Source organism: Abramis brama, assembly GCF_963993115.1.
Source record: "Abramis brama genome assembly, chromosome: 15".
NCBI lineage: Eukaryota > Metazoa > Chordata > Actinopteri > Cypriniformes > Leuciscidae > Abramis > Abramis brama.
Genome location: NC_139977.1, coordinates 1,234,225 through 1,257,122, shown reverse-complemented (window position 1 = coordinate 1,257,122; position 22,898 = coordinate 1,234,225). Strand labels below are relative to the sequence as shown.

The following is a 22,898-nucleotide window of genomic DNA, read 5'->3' as shown; positions in this document are numbered from 1 at the left end:
AAAATTGTTCAATTAGTGCAAACGTACCATTTTACTTCTTGTCAGGCTCTCGTAAAACTTGACATCGCTCGTCAGTCGTCACGTCACGCTCGTCCCCGCGGGAGGCGGGAGAAACTGAAGGAGGGGGAGGGGAAGAAAAGTGTCGATTCCAGAGAAATCACTTCGTCGATTCAATGGCTTCTATAATTGAGAATCTACTCCATCTATTGAAGTCACTGTAAGCCAAGGCATGTCGTGCGTGACGCGTGACTAATATTGGGAGAATTTCCCCAATTACTAAACTAACTATTACCACCATAACACTAATAGTTTGTTCAATTCTGTTCTCCAAGAAGATTCATTCACTGATTCATTCGGTGACTCTTTCCGTAGATTACAGCATTATTACACCAGTAGGTGCAACCAGTGAGTTTCTGAGTATTATGAGGGAATTCTTAGAATTAATTAAATTAGTTAGTTCCAAATGCACATGGAACAAATTTACAGAATCATGTAAAATACATATTAGGACGGTAATAATTACTTAACTGATCAGTGTTAGGCTACTTGATTTTAAACAACAAGGAATATGTGAACACAGGGGGGCATTTAAAACACTAAATGAGATTACAAAGTGTATTCATTTTAAAATGCTTACATAAAATAGAATAAAAGAGATTCATGTCTAACAAGATACCTTGACATTTCCTATCAATAGTGTAAATGATTCACTGCATTGATTATTATAATACACTTCACTTTTTTTTCTTAAGAATCAATAAAATCATTATGGATTTACTCCAATGTGAGGTCCCATGAGACTGATGATGCAGAATGCTTTTATAATATAAATAACCCTTTGGCGACAAAGAATCTTTTGTACAATGAAAAGGTTTCATTGATGCTATGGTTCTTCTTGGGATCATATAGCCACACAAAGAACCATTTAAGAGCCTTTATTTTAAAGAGTGCAATACTTATCAATCTGAGGTAAAAACACAGGGTTGGTTTTCCCGGGCAGAGTTTGACTTGTATTGTCAGTCTCCAGTTAGGCCTGTATTTTAAGGTTAATTGATCCACCAGGACGTCCAATTGTGGCGAAAACTATTCTCTTTAATCTCCCTTATACCAGTAGCCTATGTTGATTTTTCTACTAAATGGTTTGTTCACTTGTACTATCTTCTATTAGAGATTCTACTGACTTCATCAATAACATTTCCGTGTTACATGATTTACCAGAAACCTCTTTATTATTGACTTTGGATATGACAAGTCTATACTAACATCTCACATGAGACAGGGCTTAGGAATGTGATTTTACCACAGTAACTGTAGCTCGATCCTGTTAGTAAAAGCCCACTGACCACATCACTTACCATATTTTTACCATAGTAAACATAGTTTTACAGTGGTATTTGTAGTTAAAACACAGTAACACAACACTTACCATGGTTTTACCACAAATATGTTCAAAGAATGTTATATTGTGAGTAAATAAGGTTTAAGTTTGTAACATTTAACATTCTAATCACAACGAGAGAACTGGACATTTTCGTGTTTTCTTTTTAGTCTTGTGGAACCCATATTTAAACATAACCAATTTAAACGGTCTTAGATTCAGCAGGGGAAAATAATGTAGTAAAACTAAAATGACAAGAAAATAATATAAGACTTAACTAACAGTGAACGATCTCTTATCTCTCAAAGTTATAAACAAACGTTATTAACATTAATATAACGTTCGTTCAAAGTTATCTTTAATAATGTTCTCAAAAACGTAAAAACATTATTTATACATCGTTCATGAAGCGATTATTCTGAGACATTTTAGTTAAGCGTTAATTTGTTAAAATGTTTTTAAATGTTAGCAAACATTAAAAAGTAACGTTCCCATAACGTTTGAAGAATTATACAATGGAATGTTCCATTAATGTTTATATAACCAAGAAAAAATGTTTTGAACATTCAGGGAACATTCAGAAATAACTTCATGTGAATTTCAGCAAAAACATTCTTAGAACATATTTTTGTTATGGTTTGTTTTGTCAGAACTGGTAATGTTTGTGAGTTCCATGGACTTGAAGTGCCCTTGGTCTGAAATGCCCCAGAATGCACTGCTTATTGAGCAAATCCACGTTTTAAAGCTTTGGTCTGTGATTTGCTGACCAGCTGCTGAGTTGAGTTTTTATGCTGGGAGCCAGGGGCCGTTTCACCGCTGATTACACTACTAAAGAGGAACAATACGCTCACGTGGCACTAATGCCATGCGCTCAGAGAATGGGACGTGAAGCACAGATGAGAAGCTGCTCTCGCTGTCATCAGAGTCTCATTAACCGTTTTCATGCTTGGCCAACGTTACATTTCATTCTGATCCATAATTCATTCTCAATAAAAGGGTCCAATATAAGCCCCAGACATTTTTTTTTTACGATGGAGTCTGTAAATCACAGAATATCATTTGCTAGATCACTTATATTTCTAATAGGCTGTATATTTTTACTTTTTGGATATATTATGATTTGTTCTTTGCTGAATGTAAGTCTAGTGAGCGAGCTCACCTTTCAAAAGTTTTGCTGGAAAAGGTCTTTGCATGAGCTTGCGTTTCTAGTCTCATGCATTCGCACAATATTCCTTAAAGGGGACCTATTATTCAAAATTCACTTTTAAATGGTGTTTGAACATAAATGTGTGTTGGCAGTGTGTGTACACAACCACCCTATGATGATAAAAATCCATCCACTCCTCTTTTTTCAATCATCATTAATCATAAGCAGTGTCTGAGAACAAGCTATTTGCAGATTGTAGCTTTTTCCCGCCCACAACTGCTGACGGACTCCACCCTATTAGCATAGGCCACACCCACAACTGCTGATGGGCTCCACCCTATCAGCATAGGGCCCGCCCATAACAAATGACAGACTCCACCCTATTAGTATAGGCCCCGCCCACGATTGCTGACAGACTCCACCCTATTTGCATAGGCCCCGCCCATGACAGATGACAGACTCCACCTTATTAGTATAGGCCCCGCCCACGGTTGCTGACAGACTCCACCCTATTAGCATAGGCCCAACCCACAACTGCTGACGGACTCCACCCTATTAGCATAGGCCCCCCACAACTGCAGATAGACTCCACCCTATTAGCATAGGCCCGCCCACAACTGCTGACGGACTCCACCCTATTAGCATAGGCCCCGCACACAATTGCTGACAGACTCCACCCTGTTAGCATTTTCAATCATCATTAATCATAAGCAGTGTCTGAGAACAATCCATTTGCAGATTGTAGCTTTTGTGGTCCCGCCCACAACTGCTGACGGACTCCACCCTATTAGCATAGGCCACACCCACAACTGCTGATGGGCTCCACCCTATCAGCATAGGGCCCGCCCACAAGTGTCGACAGACTCCACTCTATTAGCATAGGCCCCGCCCATAACAAAATACAGACTCCACCCTATTAGTATAGGCCCCGCCCACGATTGCTGACAGACTCCACCCTATTTGCATAGGCCCCGCCCATGACAGATGACAGACTCCACCTTATTAGTATAGGCCCCGCCCACGGTTGCTGACAGACTCCACCCTATTAGCATAGGCCCCGCCCACAACTGCTGACGGACTCCACCCTATTAGCATAGGCCCAGCCCACAACTGCTGACGGACTCCACCCTGTTAGCATAGGCCCCGCCCCTCAGTGAACTGAACACAGTCCGCATGTTAATCTCCTTGCCAGAGCGTTTCACAGCAGCGTTCAAGTAAGAAATGTATTCTTATTAAAGCTACTAAAGTTATTCAGTCGAGAGCAGTGAGTGATTTTCTGTTTTCTTTTGTTCGACTCATACAGTATTAACAGCATATATAGCAGTAGGTTCTGTATATTACGCTACTGTCACTTTAATACACAGATATAATATACACATGCGATTGTGCGGTATATCTGAGTGAAATATCCACTTCTAGAACAATAACAAGTGAGGGCGGGGCTTGATTTAGTCCATGGGGAATTGATTGGATGGTTTTGGTTTGCTATTGGCTGATCTCATGTGAGTGACAGGTTGCCAGTAAACACGTCATCAGAGAAGGCTGCATCCAACATCACATACTTCCCTACTATACACATATTGTGTATATAAAAAGATTAGCATGTCTGAATTCACAATATAAAACAGTACTTTTCTTTTTACTATCCAATGAGAAGTTGTGAATGACAGTAAAGAGACACAACTGATGCAACATGGCGGATGCAGTATGTATGGATTATTCATACTAAATATATTCATATAGAACATAAAAAAACGGTTAATACTGATTTCATGGGTACTTTAAGGTAAAAAAAAATCGTAGTTGTCATAATTAGGGGTAAAATCAGTATTATTAGTTTTTTGTATTGCCAAGATGGATACACAGTACCAAATAAAATGAACAATACACAAATACTTTCAGGTCAGATCAGATTACTGTCTCCTTATATTGCAAAATGTTTTCTGAAAGAACTAAAAAAAAATTAAATACGAAAAGTAGGAGGAACGTGATATTTTTTCTTTCGAATATGACAAATAAAAAGTCTCAAATTTCAATTTAATTGTACTGTGCATGAACAAGAGCTGTAGCGCTCCTTTTATATGCAGGACGGTCACGTGGTGTCGCGGCCTAGCGTTGCCACGCCCCGCTACGCGTGCGTACGTGCGCGCTCACGTACAACGCGTGGTTCTTTCACATTGCCGTAAGTAGGGAAGGCTAGTCCGTCGTTTTAAAGGTTCCAGGGGTTCTTTTACATGTTTTAATTGAGATTCGCCACTCTGCGTCTTAGACTGAAGCCTGTTTGGTCTAGGGGTGGAGTGGAGAGTGCGAGAGGCTCCCGCTGGAAGCACACACACATCGTTCGCTGATCATTGCGGTGGATTTGAGGGGTGTTTGCTAGAGGAGAAATGGCCACTGAGGTGGAGACTCTCCTGCCGAACAACTCGCTGCTCAAGCCGGAGGAGCTCGAGCACCAGGCCGGCGGAGACGGAGGGTTTGTGGGGAAGGAGCAGAGCCTGAAACGGGCGAAGGACGAGAGCAACAGCCAGGCGAAGGAGAACCTGGAGCAGGAGAGCGAAGACGACGCGTGTAAGACGGAGTTCACCGAGGCTCCGCCGCCCAAGGTGAACCCGTGGACGAAGAAGATGAGCGGCGTCAATGGACAAGCGCTGCACGGTCTGTACCAGTGTGTGTGTGTGTGTGTGTGTGTGTGGTTTAACACAACAAACCGTTGGCAACGAGCGAGTTCATCATCATGAGGCACATCTGTGAGGGAACATGTTGAATAATAACGTCAACAGAGCGTTCTGGGCTTTAATAATGCTCTCGAAACGTTAGCATTTTTACACAACCTCATGTGGCCGTTAAAAACGTTTCAGTTGGACTTTTATCTAACGGTTTTTATATTTAAATGTTGCAACTTGTTTCAGAACGTGAAAATGTAACATTCCCACAATGGAACGTTCCCTCAAAACATCCAGAAATAACGTTTTCATTAGTTGATGGGAAGCTGGTTTTGTCCGCTGGGATGTCAAATGATGTTTATCGTGTTTCTCACACACATGACAGCAGATTGTAAGCACTAGTAGGCCTCGAATCTGTTTCAGGACTCGTACATTCAACTCGTACATGAGTGTATTGATATGATGCCAAATAAACCTTTTTTTTAAATTATAGTCGCAGATGAGACGGAAAATGTCTTGTTGTTCTTCACCTTCATCGCTTTTCCGAACAAATGGCTATCGGGTTAGCATTAGCATTAGCGGCCTATGTGGATCGAGCTCGTCTGACAGGCCGGCGCTGATGCCGCTTTACTGTACATCAGCTGCAAATAAAATCACGATTATTTATCGTTTTACGTGACGGTGTCAGACTAGATGAGATGCGTTTGTTTACAGTGTTATATTGCAATCGCTGAGCGTGTGATTATCCGCTTTATGTCATGGCACGACACGTGTGAGATCCACGTGTTTGTCGCGAACTCGCTCGGATTCGCGTAAAAGCGTTTTTAAACGCATATCTGGTTAAATGGTGTGTTTTATGAATGGCGCTCGTGACAGTTTGTCTCTCCCGTGGTGTTTAATGCACGTGCGTGCGCGAGTCCGTCTGTTAGCCGTTAGCCGTTAGCTACTGATCACTCCTCTTTTATTAATATTCATATGCTCGATTGACACACGGATGGGATCGCGAGCATGGCATCGTCGCACTGCTGTAGTTCATCAGCAGAAATGATGTAATGAAGGGCTCGTGGAGCTGCTATCAATCCCAGAGTTCCCCTGGATGAAGGCAACGTGGTGTGTGTGCCATGTGATCACGTGCGGATAGATGCGAGTCACTGCTCTGCTTCCAGTGTGTTTATGGGCTCCCCAAGCTAATGAAGCTAATGCATGAGGACAATTAGCGAAGGACTGATCAATGTTGCTCTAGACTCATGACAGCTGACCACCACTGTTCCCCGTTCAGAGATCAGTCCACTGAGAGCTGGCCAGTGCTGCACTGTACATGCTGAATCATGACTGATGGGAGAATTCAGTCAATTGAAGTCATTTTTATGAATTGAATGAATGTAACGATTCCCTCATGTCACGATTCGATACATATCACGATACTGAACTCACGATACCATATTGCGTTACTCCGAGACACATGATAATAGGTTAACAAAAACTGTACTGTTGATTTAAAATGCTAAATTTGATATTACATTGTGAGTGTAAATGAATATTCTTGGACTTGGTGCTGAAACCCAAAGCACAGGACAATAGAGACGCCAGAATAACAATATTCATGATTCTGAAGCTGACAATACTGAATTACTGTAGATGAATATTCTCCGTCACTGACTAGACATATTTAAAATAATGTAGGACACTTTTTACACATATTCCCCCATTGCATTATTCTACATTATATTCTACATTATATATAGTAGTTTAGTGTAGTAGTGACACAAACTCTGAAAACTTGATTTTATTTTTCTCACACAGTAATTTTTATTTTGGGTTAACGATCCACGATACATATTGTTGCATTTTTTTAAATTGCCATATTGTTACACTCACGTACAGTCTTACATTCACGAGGCTTATTGCTTTTATATATCAGTTACCACACTATTAAAGGCAAAATATATATTAATATGCAACTTTTTTTAAGCTATATTATTGAATGCCATCCTTCCGCTAGAAAATAGTCCCTGACTAAGACCGTAAACAGCATCAGAATGTTAAATAACAACAGAGACTGGGACTTTTCTCATGCGCTGGATGTTATTCAAGACACTGTATGGTATGTGCTGTTTCTGTCAGCTGGGGTCAGGGGTCGCTGGAGTTTGAACCATTCCAAATTCAATTCTGTTCATCGATTCATCGTTTCCTAATTTCGATTCCAATAAGGTAAAAAAAAAAACAACCTTTGATATCATTCACATTTAGTCTTTAGTGCAAAACATGTAATTGTAGCTGAATATCATGAACAGAAATCATCAGGCTGAAGAACACTTACACAAGGAGCGTTTGCCTGTGGTTTAAAAACACCATAGAAGAACAACTATAGCCTAACTAATATAAACTTCAAGCATTATTAAAGACAAGTAAACACTCTGCTAATTTAAACAAGAACAAATAAAAAATTAGCAGTCACAACAAATAGATACAGCTGAACAAAAGATTGGATTGAAATTAAACAGTGTTTTAAGATTTTCAGGTTCAGAAACTGTGATGAAATGTAAAATAACACTGCACTTTATAAATATAATATACATTACACATATAGCAGGGCTCTACAGTGCGAGTAATTCACTCGCATTTGCACCTAAAAAATAGTTATGTGCGAACTTGAAAAATAGTTTACGAGCACAGTGCGCGAGTGACGGGCTGTTCTCAATACACTGAAGACAACAGCGCGATGAAGCGAAGCACACCACTGATTTCACATGGAAAGCAAGCAAGAGGACGGGGTCGCAACTGCGTGATGTGAACATTTGATGACGCGCTTAACTTTATTCAAATGGGAGCGACGATTCGCAACCATTGAGCCAATCACTGAAATAGTGTGGGAATGTGCGGGAACTGCTGGATTTTAAGTGAGAGAGTCCTCAGTCCCAACAGTGCTAAAAATAAACGTGTGAGAGCGTGTTATTGGCTATATGTCATGTTATAGCCAGATATGATGACGCTACTGCAACACGTGCGACAGATGAGCGATCCATTCATCAAGCTAACGCGCAAACTGCCGCGAATTAAAGTGAAAGTAAGTCGTAGACGCTCATCACACAATCATATTCATTAATAGTAAAGAAACGAAATGATATTAGGCTAACGGTTACCAGTGCTGCTGTCGCTCTCTCCTATCGCTGATTTAGAAATGAGCTTATGATGATCAATACAATGCTGGTCATATCTGTTGCTTTTGGTGACGTGAACTAGGCCTACATTAAATCTGCATATAACGCGGGAATAGAAGATCCGATTTAGTTTTGCGAAAACACACAATGTGACTAGGTGTAAATGGAATCGTTTTGATCAGTAAAAACGTATGCAGTGTCCAGGTGTAAACAGGCGCTACACCATAAAAAAAGTAAAGTAAACACTTAGTGAGCTAGATACGCAACACAGTATGAAGCCTATAGTCATTATCTCAAAAGACCAAGAGCAAAAAAAACAAAATAATGAACTCCCGCACACTATCAATAGGCCTACTTGCAAATGAGTATCAATTTTATTAGCAACCCACCAAATTTTATTTTAATTATGTCCCACCAAAAGACCAAGTGCATAAACTGAAGTTACGACCAAAACAGTCAACACTGAGGACAGGAAGACGACAACAACTCATTTTTGATGTAACTTAATATAGGCTACTGCAAGTACTGCAAAGGGAAAAAGCAAGCAGGCATTTGTTTTGTTTTTAGCACTTTATACTTTGAGGTGTTCATTCTTTTTATATATTTTGAAGTAGGTTAAAATAATAATTGCATAATTATTAAACGGGTAACGTTAGTTCACCCAAAATAGAAAATTCTGTCATTTATTACTCTCCATCATGTCGTTCCAAACCCGTAAGACTTTCACTCATCTTCAACACAAATGAAGAACTTTTTGATGAAATTGAGAGATTTCTTTCCCTCCATTGACAGCTACACAATTACCACTTTGATGCTTCGAAAAACGTTCATAAAAAGATCATAAAACTAATCCATATGAATTGAGCAGTTTAATCAACTTTTTTCACTGTGCTCCTATATTTCTTTGTGTGCTCCTAAATTTTTTCATTTAGCGTAGAGCCCTGTGTAGTTACTGAAGTTATTTAGTCAAGAACAGTGAGTGAATTTTCTGTCTTTTGTTGTTTGATTAGTGTTATTATAGAGCGGGAATATTAGGCTACTGTCCCTTTAAGAGCTGCACGGATCCAATATACTGATACACATGAGAACAGAAAACCGCGCACAAGTCGTCTTGCGCTTCTATGGTTTAAAGTCAGTTTAAAGGATTAGTTCACCTCAAAACGAAAATTTCCTAATAATTTACTCACCCCAATGCCATCCAAGATGTCCATGTCTTTCTTTCTTTCAGTGGAAAAGAAATGAAGTTTTTTGAGGAAAACATTTCAGGATTTTTCTACACAAAACGGAGTTCAATGGCAACCAGAATGTTGAAGTTCAAATCAATGCATTTTCAAAAGGCTCTGCACGATCCCAGCTGAGGAATAAGGGTCTTATCTGGCGAAACGATCGGCCGTTTTCTAAAAAAAATAAAAATGTATATACTTTTTGACCACAATTGTTCGCCTTGTGCTGGTCTGCGACACGCCACGCATTGCGTCATCACATTGGAAAGGTCAAATGTGATGGACCTTAGGAATCGATAAGAGGAATACATTTTTATTATATAGCAAGTATTCGATTCCAGAATTGTGATAAATGTTTGATTCCCAACCCTACTCTCAGCAAAGTGTTCTTAGTTTGAAACTGTGGGCTTCCGCGCTCTAACACAACGCCAGCCGGGCGCCGCTCACACTTCATTACGTAAATAAGCATGTTGTGCAAAACTCAATGCTAAAGACCTTTTGTGTTGTTCTGTGACGTGTGCGTTATGAAACTGATGGGCTTCCAGACTTTAGGTAATGAATGAGAAACACTGTAGCAATAGACTGTTCTCTGAGAGGACTGAGTTCAGAGCGCACGTGTGTGTGTGTGTGTGTGTGTGTGTGTGTGTGTGTGTGTGCTCTTACAGCTGGAACAGACTCAAATCACACAAAGCAAGTTACCAGTAATCCTGTTCACACAAACAGCATATGACCCTAATGAACATTCTTGGCCAGAAATTATACTAGTATTTGTTTTCCGATGACTATCAGTTCATAACCAGTCATAATCCTAGACAACTTCATAAAGTTATTTATTGAAGCTTGTTTTGGGTCTCTAACCTTATTTCATTGAGATCTTGGCTACTTTTTAAAAATGTTAAATCTCTTAAATAATGTTAACCGTATCAGAGAAACAATTCTTTATAGAAAACATGACTTTGCATATTAGACTGTGGTTGTAACTATAGATGTTTTATAGATCACGGTTATTACGGTATTCTTAAAATGTGCTGGAAATGTTCAAAAGTACTGATACTACACACTGAAATCATTTCACCAAGTTTTATGTCGAAAGCCAACAAGCAGCTTTGCTTAGCACATTTATTCTTAACTGTTTGTTGATCAAATGCAGTGAATACTGTAGTACACTGGTTTGATCTCAGCGAGGGTCGTACGCAGGACTAGTGTCTCGACTCTCACAAGCTCTCGAAGTGACTCAACTAAACAGTTGCTTAATTTGGATGTAAAAGGTTGTATGTCTTCATCAGAGAATATATTCAGAGAAAATCATCTTCTGAAAAGCGTGAGTTGAAACGCATCACATGGCATGAGTTTTAAACGTTGTTCTCTAAAATATTTTGACGATTGGTGTTTTTAATGTGGCTTTGCATCACAGGAACTTCTGTGAACTGAACAAAGATTCTCTTGTTGTCTGTTTGCGCCAGGCCGTACTTATATAAACCTTTGAGACGTATGTTTATTGCTCTTTCTCCACTCTAAAGTATGCATTGCTTGTCTGAAATGTTTCTACTAGTGTAATTTGTTTTAGAATAATAAGGTTGCCATAAGTGCTTAATTCAGCTTATTTGACCTGTCTTTAACTGTCATGCACTTCTGCTTCTCCAGAGCATTCTGGTCCCACAAAGGTCGTGAAGGCGGGGAACACGCGAGCGAGGCGCGGGGGAAAGGTGAGTGGCGTTCACTTGAGTCTCTCTACAGGAGCAGGACTGTTTGACCCACACTGGGTTACAGGTTTGCAACATTACATTTATTAAAGAAAATGCCTTGTAAAGACTGAAGGTCCGTTCAGGCCAAGAGCGATCTCTATATCAGCACACACACCTGCGCACGACGCTTTAAATGCACAAGCTCCTCAAAGTTGGAAGGATTCTGATTGGCTGTTAATGTATTTATCGCTCTTCAGCTGAAAAAATGACTCTGGAAGTGATTCCAGCGATACGTGGCGTTAGTTGTGGTGTGGAATCTGCTGTTCTTTTACATTTAGAGTGATTTTAACAACTATATCGTTATCATCCTTGGTTTGAATGGGCCTTAGGGCCTGTTTTAGGGGTGCAACGGATCGCAGGTGATCGTGATCTGTCCGGATCAGCTTACCCCCACGGTTCGACACGTGTGATTCGCGGATTAACTGCTGAATTTAACCTTCATAGTGAAAGTTTATCATTTGGACATGTTTTGTCTTGCCAATTTACACATTAAAACTACTTTAAACGCGTAGAAGAGGCGAAATCGGGACTGGCACGTTCAGACAGCGCTCGAACACCGAATTCATTCCTATTTTTTGCGTTTCCTTGCCCTTGAATGGACACATGCACACTAAATACCCATCTACATATCCGTCTAGGCAAGTTTTCTCTGTTCTGTCATAAGTCTTAAAGGGACAGTAGACTAATATTCCTGCTGTCGTCTGTCATTAATGGTAATAAAACAACAAAATACAGCTTTAACAAAGATGAACCTATATTTAATTTCTACAGTGAACAAATAGTGTTATTTGACATCGAGGGGTAATTATAAATTTGTACATATGAATACTACTGTTAGACTTTGTAACTTTATTTAGTATTCATCTCTGCTTGTAACTTGTGTATTATTTCTACTATTGTTTTTAATAATAATAATGTTTGAACTTTATCAGTCTGGCTAGCAGTTTTTGCTGTGGTATTGAAGTACTTCAAGTAAGCTTTAAAGGGATACTCCACTTTTTTTGTTAATAGGCTTGTTTTACAACTCCCCCAGAGTTAAACAGTTGAGTCTTACTGTTTTCGAATCCATTCAGCCGATCTCCGGGTCTGGCGGTAACACTTTTAGCATAGCTTAGCATAGATCATTGAATCGGACAGGACCATTAGCATCTCTCTCAAAAAAATGACCAAAGAGTTTCGATATTTTTCCTATTTAAAACTGGACTCTTCTGTAGTTACATCGTGTACTAAGACCGACGGAAAATGAAAAGTTGCGATTTTCTAATCGGAAAAATATCGAAACTCTTTGGTCATTTTTTTGAGAGAGATGCTAATGGTCCTGTCCGATTCAATGATCTATGCTAAGCTATGCTAAAAGTGGTACTGCCAGACCCGGAGATCGGCTGAATGGATTCGAAAACAGTAAGACTCAACTGTTTAACTCTAGGGGAGTTGTAAAACAAGCCTATTAACAAAAAAAGTGGAGTATCCCTTTAAGTAATAAATGAAAAGCAAAGTTAACCCCCCCCATGTGTGTATATAGAATTTTTTTTCTTTTTTTTCTTTTGCTGATCCGAAAAACGATCCGTGGCTCAAAAACCGTAAACGATCTGAACCGTGAGTTTTGTGATCCGTTGCACCACTACCTGTCTCACACCGCATGTTAAAGTAGTGTGTGTTTTTCAGATGCCCACAGCACTAAGAGTAGAGAATCAGCTCAAGGTCTTTATTAGCAGAGAAAATGACACAAACGCAGCGCAGTGGACTCATCCGAACACTTTTATTCAGTTAATCTGACTGAGTCCAGATTATTCATATTCATGCACGTTTAGATGTAAATGTGGTCGTTCTCCTCACATAAATGAGATTTCGTGCCAATAGATGTGATGGCTCTGTGTGTGTTGAACTCTTAATACGATAAGCATGTTAGTAGTGTCCTCGTCTCTGTGAGTGTGTCAGCGCGAGGCGAGTCTGCTGTGGTGTTTACGCTGCTGCGTTGTGTGTGTGAGCTGCTATCTAACGAGCTTAACGCTCACATGTCGTTAAAGGTGGGGGATTTCGGAGACACGAACAACTGGCCGACGCCGGGAGAGATCGCTACCAAGGAGGTTCAGGTAAGAGAGCGCTAAGCTGGGTCTCTGCTGTTCCCCATCTATACCTGATCAAAGCTCAATCCTGACGTTACAGGGTTCGTACAAGGTGCTTAAAGTGCTTGAATTTGACTTTTGGAAATTTAAGTCCTGAAAAACCCTTGAAAACAGACAATTTTATGAAGAAGTCCTTAAAGTGCTTGAGTTCTTGAAAGACAATATATGGGAAATTTATGTAAAATTTTATTGATAAAACAGTCTTTTCGCACAAAATTAAAACTGCATTTTTCATGGCTGAGTGTGATATTGCTCATAAATATCAAGTATATGATACCGCTTTCATTGTTCAGCTCAATCATATATTCATGGGAGAAAGAATCAGTTTGAAAGAGGAAAGCGATATCTTTGTCATAGTGTCCTTTCAGTGGTTATGTTTCCACAGTCATTGCATCTGCTGCACTTTATTTGTACCATTTAGTTTTAAGTTTATTTGATCTATTTACCTTATTTAGAATTTAAAAGATAATCAAGAAAGATGTTGTTTCATAAATTAGATCTCTGATTGTAGTCCTTGAAAAAAACGAAAAAATAGTGCTTAAAGTCCTTTTGATTTTACAGTATTTGTACGAACCCTGAACTTAGCGCTTATTTTAGGCTACAATACGTGCAAAATATTGTCCTTTAGGGGGAAAGGTGGGATTCATCATTAAAATTGGCTTTATAAAGACGGTTTCCTTTTCAAACAGAGCCCATCTAGTGTAAAGTCAGACGAGTTTGTGAAAATGCCACGATGTGATTGTTTTTACTCCTCTTGATGGACATGTCAGGTTGTGAAGAAGTCGGCGGTCAAACGCGAGTCCAAGGGAAAGAGGGAGAATGAAGAGAGCAAAGAAAACCTCAAAGCCAAATCGGACGACTCTGGAGAAGAGAAGAACACTGATGAGGAGTCGCAGAAAAACGGACACAAAAAGAGAGGTGTTTAACGCCAGATCCTTTACTAGAGTGAGAGAGGGAAGAAGTGAACGCTCTTACTGTTTCTTGTATCAATTTTAAAGCAGTAGTTCACTTCAGAATTAAAACCTCTTCAATGGGGTCCAACGGGTCGAAGGTCCAGATGTGAGTTTCAGTGCAGCTTCAAAGTCTCGACACGATCCAGCCGAGGAATAAGAGTCTTATCCAGACAAACCAGCGGACATTTATAACAAAATAAACATTTATATACTTTTAACCTCAAATGCTGGTCTTGCACTCGCTGTGATGCGCCACACATTACGTAATCAGGTTGAAAGGTCACGCGTGTTCCGGTTCTGAAATGTAGAGTGAAAAACTCTCTCTCATTTTCACTTCAAAATCGTCCAACATCGTTGTTTTACCTTTTATTTATTTGTTTGTTTGTTAATGTTTTTACTTGGGCTAGTTTTTGCTCATTCGCTTGTAAACACTGGGTCAGTTCTTCACCTACCGTGACCTTTCAACCTGATTACGTAATGTGTGGCGCATCACAGCGAGTGCAAGACCAGCATTTGAGGTTAAAAGTATATAAATGTTTATTTTGTTATAAATGTCGGCTGGTTTGTCTAGATGAGACTCTTATTCCTCGGCTGGATCGTGTCGAGACTTTGAAGCTGCACTGAAACTCACATCTGGACCTTCGACCCGTTGGACCCCATTGAAGACACTATATGGAGAAACATCCTGGAGTGTTTTCCTCAAAAACCTTCATTTCTTCTTGACTGAAGAAAGAAAGACATCAACATCTTGCATGACGTGGGGTAGAGTAAATTATCAGGAAATTTTCATTCTGAAGTGAGCTAATCCTTAAAGATGTGTTATGAAATGAATGTGTGTAAAAACCTAATAATGGTGATGATGATGTTGTAGGAAATAAGCACAAGTGGGTTCCTCTAATGATCGAGGTGAAGTCTGAAGGTCCGCGCGAGCGCTCTGCCTCTCGGAACAACACGCGCCCGTTTGACGCTCATCGAATCCCCCCCGGCAGCAGGAACGACCTGAGAGGTACGCACTCGCTTTCACTGGTGTACATCCTGGCCACATCTGATGCAGTGAGACCCGAACAGCCGTTACACATGATCAAACACACCTTTACCTTTGTGGACAACTCCATTATAAATGCACACGTTAAGTTTATGTGCATGTTGCGGAAACATGCGTGCATAATAATGCATATAATACAAGACAAACAACAAATGAAGATTAAAACTACATATTTGCAATTCAATCATGTTTCGCACTTGTTTGATCTTGTCTGCTTACATTAAAGTCAGCATGAAATAAAACCGCATCTATTCGCGAAAAGCAAATTATAGATCTTATTGTGAACAATTCATCTGTGCATGCGTGTCATTTTCGTAAAGTTTACTCTCCAGTGACGTGTTCTAGATTCTACAATCATGCAGTCTGGCTTTAGCTCCGCCCCTGCAAGCGGGCGCTCATCTGCATACATTTTTGAGAGCCACACCCACATCTCAACATCCAAACCCTTCCCTACATTTATATCTGTTACATTCAGATCTATGGCTATGTTCACACTGCAGGCTGAAACGACCCAATTCCGATTTTTTTTGCCCCTATGCGACCTGTATCTGATCTTTTCATGACAGTCTGAACGACACAGATCCGATCTTTTCAAATGTGACCCAGGCCACTTGGGTATGTGGTCCAAATCCGATACGTATCCGATCTTTTGAAATGCGACTTCAGTCTGAACGGCCAGGTCAAGGACAAACGTCATAAGTCTGCGTTGAAGTAGTCGTCGGTTTGAAAACGGACTGCATATTCGTCGAGCTGAGGTAAATCTGCCGAACGGGTCGACCTCGACGAGCCCGTTAATTAAATAAATAAATAAAAGCCCACGGCCACCATCATTATATATCCAATGTGAATAAGAGTAGACTAACGTTATGTTAACTTAACTGTCTGGCTCTTGTGTAAGGGTCGCTGCGCGCGCTCATGTGTTGTGTGTGTGTGTGTGTGTGTGTGTGTGTGTGTGTGTGAGTGAGTGAATCACAGTTAGTTGAAGTTTAGCTACTTCCGCAAACAACAAGTGACGTCGTTGACCATTGAGTACTCTTTTGCGCATGCGGGTCACTTCTGGGTCATTTCACGTTCACACAGGAGATCACAAAAGGTCGCATTTAATTGGAAATGTGAACGGCCTTGCAAAAAAATAAAAAAAATTCAAAAAATCGGAATTGAGCATTAAGCCCTGCAGTGTGAACACAGCCTATGTCACAATGCGGAAGAAAAGATCTGACGCCACTTCCTTTTCATTGCTTGTAATAATTTCACATTATATGATTGTTTTGCAACCGCATAGCAACCACTCTGAGTACCTTAGCAAACACATAGCAACACCCTAGCAACAACCCAGACTACCCTACCAACCACATAGCAACCACCCTGAGTACCTTAGCAAACACATAGCAACACCCTAGCAACAACCCATACTACCCTACCAACCACATAGCAACCACTCTGAGTACCTTAGCAACACCCTAGCAACCACCCCAAGTACCTTAGGAACCACCCTAAATACCCTAGCAACACCATAGCAACCACCCTGAGTACCTTAGCAACCGCATGGCAACACTAGCAACCACCCTAAGTACCTTTTACAACCACAAAGCACCCTAGTAACCATTCAGAATACCTTACTGCATAGCAACCCCTTAGCAACCAGAGTAGCCCATTAGACTCATTTAATATTCAGGGTTCCCACGGGTCATGGAATTTCTGGAATGTCATGGAATTTTAAACATTGAAAGTCAGGGAATTTTATATATTTTTTGTCCAAGTCATGGAATATCAGGGAATTTAGTTTGTTGCTTTAAATTTTAGTTTCCATTTATCAAAATGTAATTTTTCTATACTGATTTGTTTCACACATCTTTCTGTATTGTTGTGCTTAGTCTATTTTGAGCGCCATATTTATTCCTTTCCCGCTCAATTGGAAATCACTTAGTTAACAGGTACAGGTGACTGCATTCGACTAAGGCAAACATGCCAGGAAAATGTAAATTTCAAGAGCTTTGGCTACAAAATGAACAATTTAAAGACTGGGTGTTAAAAGTAGACGACAGAAAAGCTAAATGTGAAGTTTGTAAAACTACTATTGAGCTATCAAATATGGGTGAGGCCACGCAAACAGCAAGAAGCATGCTACTCGTATGAAGCCGACAGGAGCATCATCTTCGGCCCAAGTGCCCATCGCTGCTCTACTGCAGCCTCCCCATAGCTCCAAGAGAACCGCAATCAGCTAATGAAGCCGCCCCACCCCCAGCAGTGACGGCAGTGTGAGACACAGTGGAGCACGTCTCAGCTTAAAGGACAAGTTTGGTATTTTACACTTAAAGCCCTGTTTACAGATCGTTTCTGATGAAATAGAACGTTAAGATTAAAATTTGGACACATGCTGCTGTCCCGAGAGTTTTAGATTTCTTTCTCGACCTACAGAATGGCTGCCGATGGGCACTGGAACAATCCTTCCTAAAACGCATTAAACTTTTGTTTACAAAGGCGTGAAACTCAGCGAGTGGTCGGGTGTTCACTGATATGCTCACACAAAAATCGCTGCAAAAGATGCTTTCCAACAGGTTTTATCGTAGTCAACTCCATTGACTTGTATTGGATGTGCTGTGAGGTGCGGTATCACTCCGCCGCCGGAAACTGGGCTGAGTGTCTATTATTCAAGCTCTCAACGGAAGAATGTACGGGTGTGAGGCGTTTGGAAAAATAGGTCCACAGTTTTACAGCGAATGGTAAAACACCTGTTGGAAAGCATCTTTTGCAGCGATTTTTGCGAACAGAGCCCACACGCGGTTATGATTGGCTGTGATTTATGATTGATTTTGTCGTCTTGTAGCTTTGTCACGTCAGGTTAGGACAGGTGGCTGTTTTTTGTCTGCTCGGTGCTCCGCTAAACAGCGGCCTGTTCTGCCGTTCATTATAGGTCATGGAAATTCATCTTTTTAGTCGGTGAAAGTCAGGGAATTTGACATTTGGTTTAGAGTGGGAACCCTGAATATTCCATCCATCCATTAAAACTACTAAACTTAAAACCTTCAAACTTCAAGCTTTTAAAGCTACTTCAAACTTTCTGGCTTGGCTTTTTCTAGCCAACTTAGTTTGTCTACAAACTTCTTTTATCTTGTATGATATGCACACCCACTATCTAGATGCACACTAGTATAAACTATACTTCAGCTCTGGAGAGCCGCTGTCAGTCAGCCAGTTGTACTGTACCCTAAATGCTGCGGATGATCCCTTCATGGGGCATTTGAAAGAGAAACCGTCTTCAAAGAATAGGACATAGGGATGATCACTACATAATCGAGCTCCCTGCTCCCAGACTACCAGAACTCCTGACGTCACACCAACAGCTCTTCTGATGTGTGTTTGCAGATTGGCACAGTGGGAAGTACGATCAGGAGTTGAGGGATGACCATGACGAGGTGTCGAGTGTGAAGAGCGAGGGAGCGCCGTACAGAGCCGGAGGCCGGGGCCGAGGCCGGGGTCGGGGACGAGGAAGAGGACGAGGAAGAGGCCGAGGTAATGAACTCTACCTTCATCTGCCATTGATTGAGCAAACACTGAGTCCAGGCTCAAAGTCACGCTCGCAGAACATTACACCACTCGCTAAACCAGCAATGCTTGAGTCGCTCTGCCATCAGCATTAGGGCTGGGTATCGTTTGGGTTTCAATGATTCCGATTCTGCTTATCGATTCCTAATTTCGATTCCAATAAGGTAAAAAAAAAACTTGGATATCATTCACATTTAGTCTTATTGCAAAACATGTAATTGTAGCTGAATATCATGAACATAATCAACGGGCGAAAGAACACTTACACAAGGAGCGTTTGCCTGTAGAAAAACACCTAGCCTAAATAATATACATTTCAAGCATTATTATAGACTCAGTAATTAAAAAAGAACAAAAAAAAAATTTGCAGAAATTAGCAATTGCAACAAATGGATACAACTGAACAAAGATACGACTGAAATAAAGTGTTTTAAGATTTTCAGGTTCAGAAACTGATCAAATGTAAAATAACACTGTACTTTATAAATATAATATACATTACAAATATAGTTACAGTTATTCAGTCAAGAACAGCGAGTACATTTTCTGTCTTTTGTTGTTTGATTAGTGTTATTATAGAGACAGCAATAGGAATATTAGGCTGCTGTCCCTTTAAGAGCTGCCGGGTCCAGTATACTGATACACATGAGAACAGAAAGCAGAGTCTCTCGCACTTGAATGGTTTAAAGTCATATTGAAATGCTCACAAAGGAATCAATAAGAGGAATCGAAATTTTAATTTTATTAGAAAAGTATTCGATTCCAGAATCCATTTTCGATTCCCAGCCATAATTATGATTTTAGGGGTCGGCCAATATGGGTTTATTTGATGGACGACGCTGATATCGCTGAGAGCAGGGAGACCGGTATATTATATTACATTTCATTTAAAGATAAAAACACCTGCAAACAATTGCTGAAATTACATTTATATTAATCTTACGTATATTTACTAAAATAGAAATAAGTAAATGGGAAAATAAATGTGAAAATTTGAAATGAAACAAAATTGTTATAGTGCTATTTTAAAGGTTCCTAATGTTGTTTTGGCGTCGCCTACAACAGGCTCACATTCCTCAAACATCAAAAACACTTTAATGTCCTCATAATCTCAGCTCTTTCCTCTCAGTGTCTGAAATGCTTCCATCAAGGATTCAGTCTCTCTAAGCTCCGCCTCTCTGAGAGCTGCTCTGCTCTGATTGGTCAGAAACCAAACGCTCATTATCATATCTGAATCTCAGCTCTTGATCACAGTGATACGAACAGTAACGATGGCTTTGAACGCCGTATATTTTCCTGCTTTTTTGTCCTTTGCCAATCACACCTTTGATGAACAACACGAACCAAACTCTTCCAGTCTCAGATACACTACAGTGTTTGAGGGCGGGGCTAAGAGACGCTGCTCAGCCAATCAAGACCATAAACTGGAATTATACAAATTAGTCACAAACCTACGCAGGTTCAGCAGGAAGTGAGACTGAATTACTGACTTGTTCCAGGCGGTTCAGAATCGCTTCTTTCTTTGGGAGACAGTGACTTCACTTATCTGCAGTTTGACCTTTGAAACTTTAGACCTTCTACATCCACAAACAGCTCCGTCACACACTACATGGGGGGTCATTTCTCAAAGCATAATGAGGGCACTTTAATCGTGTGTTCCTGCTTGATTGTCCTGTTGTTGTCTCATCAGGTCATTATGACTACTACTACGGCTATAAAGGCTTTGATGGGAAGGATGGAGCCTGTGGGCAGAAGTTCAACAGCACCGTGACGTACTATTATGACAACATGAGCAGTAACGACTTGTACACTGTGGACCATGACCTGCTCAAGGACTACATCAAGAGGCAGATGTGAGTAACACCGTCCGGCGAGAGCCTCGCGTTCCCGGAGGAGTAGATGTGCATCTGCGTTTATGCGTATGACAGCTCAGAAGCAGTGTCAGAGAGCCAACAGTGTTCATCATCTGTACAGTGCCAGGGTAACTCCACAGCTCTGAGGAAGCCAGACATGCAGAGGGGGAATCGTGTGTGTGTGTGTGTGTGAATACTTCAGCAATTATGACATGTGATTACTAGTGCTGGGTTTATCACATCCAGTTTAACATAATAAATGTGTGTACTGTATAGGAATTATTTTGTATATATAAATACACACACATGCATGTATATATTTAAGAAATATTTGCATGTATATATATATATATGCACAATTTATATTATATATAAATATTTTACATATAAATAACACATTTTTCTTAAATGTATACGTGTGTATTTATATATACTAAATATACACAGTAAACACACACTTTTATTTTGGATGTGATTTAATCGTTGCCCAGCTCTAGTAATTAGTGATGCAAACGGATCATTTGTTATAGAGCTGCACGACTCTGGGTACATTGAGAATCACGGTTATATTGTTTAAAATATAGATCACGGTTCAGGATGGACAACTAAACAAAATAACATGTAATTTACTAGAGGTTCTGACAAAATGTTAATTGCTGCAGTCTATTTACAAAATATTTAAGTTGAATTATTGCTTTTTAAAAAGTTGGATTGAGCGAATGATTCAACGACTCACTCATAAAGACTTCGTTCCATTAGTGGATGAATCAGCGTTCTCGAACGAAACTGGCCTAATGTTTGTGTTCGCCCTCGTCTGTGTGAGCTGTGAGAAACCACATGAACAAACACTAATTAGCGATTAGGTCATGTAGAGATGGTGCTTGTTAAGCTTCGAAACCAGTCATCTCAGTAAACGAGGCTTCATGACGTCATTACTGTTTCGAAGCGTTCCAGGGGTTCGCCACTAGGGGGCGCTGATCTCCGTGACCCCTGAACCCCTGGACCAGTGTCTAAATATGATTTTTACTGGATACATTTTTATAAATGTGTATAGACATTAATGACACATTTGTATAATAAAAAAAGAGTTAGTTAAGTCTCTTATCGGTCTGATTTAATAAAATAACACGCATTATAGAGGCACTTCATATTTAGTGGTATTAGATGAATTTTTTTTGTTTACTTGTGTTTAATAGATTACACTTTTAATAAAACATTTGCAATTGTTTTGTAAAAGTTGTTTTTAATGCATGTTTTTACACTGCTCTGACCAGCGCTATAGGCGCTTCAGAAGCGGTCGGTTCAGTTCCTCAAGGCTGTGTGTGTGTGTTCCTCACCGGTGTTGAGATGCTGTGTGTGTTTCTCACCGGTGTTGAGATGCTGTGTGTGTTTCCGCAGTGAATATTACTTCAGCAGCGACAATCTGGAGAGGGACTTCTTCCTGCGCAGGAAGATGGATGAGGAGGGCTTCCTTCCGGTGTCTCTGATCGCCAGCTTCCACCGCGTGCAGGCGCTCACCACAGACGTCAGCCTCATACTGGAGGTGTGTCACACACACACACACACACACACACACACACACACACACACACCCCTGATCGCCAGCTTCCACCGCGTGCAGGCGCTCACCACAGACGTCAGCCTCATACTGGAGGTGTGTCTCTCTCACACACACACACACACACACACACACACACACACACACACACACACACACACACACACACACACACACACACACCCCTGATCGCCAGCTTCCACCACAGATGTCAGCCTCATACTGGAGGTGTGTGTCTCTCTCTCACACACACACACACACACACACACACACACACACACACACACACACACACACACACACACACACACACACACACCTGATCGCCAGCTTCCACCACAGACGTCAGCCTCATACTGGAGGTGTGTGTCTCTCTCTCACACACACACACACACACACACACACCTGATCGCCAGCTTCCACCACAGACGGCAGCCTCATACTGGAGGTGTGTCACATATACACACATACACACACACACGATCGCCAGCTTCCACCGC

The 22,898-nt window shown here is 40.6% G+C and overlaps 1 protein-coding gene across 1 annotated transcript in view; it reads left to right on the top strand.

Moving 5' to 3' along the window:
• Window positions 1–4,658: 4,658 nt before the first annotated feature.
• Window positions 4,659–22,898, top strand: part of larp1 (La ribonucleoprotein 1, translational regulator) — a 36,189-nt gene continuing 17,949 nt past the window's right edge. Inside the window, exons 1-8 of the mRNA XM_084138233.1 lie at window positions 4,659–5,180; window positions 11,217–11,278; window positions 13,345–13,410; window positions 14,214–14,361; window positions 15,268–15,402; window positions 18,808–18,954; window positions 20,678–20,840; window positions 22,239–22,383. Coding sequence (XP_083994359.1) covers window positions 4,913–5,180; window positions 11,217–11,278; window positions 13,345–13,410; window positions 14,214–14,361; window positions 15,268–15,402; window positions 18,808–18,954; window positions 20,678–20,840; window positions 22,239–22,383 — 1,134 coding nt within the window. The 5' untranslated portion in view covers window positions 4,659–4,912. The remainder of the gene's footprint in view (window positions 5,181–11,216; window positions 11,279–13,344; window positions 13,411–14,213; window positions 14,362–15,267; window positions 15,403–18,807; window positions 18,955–20,677; window positions 20,841–22,238; window positions 22,384–22,898) is intronic.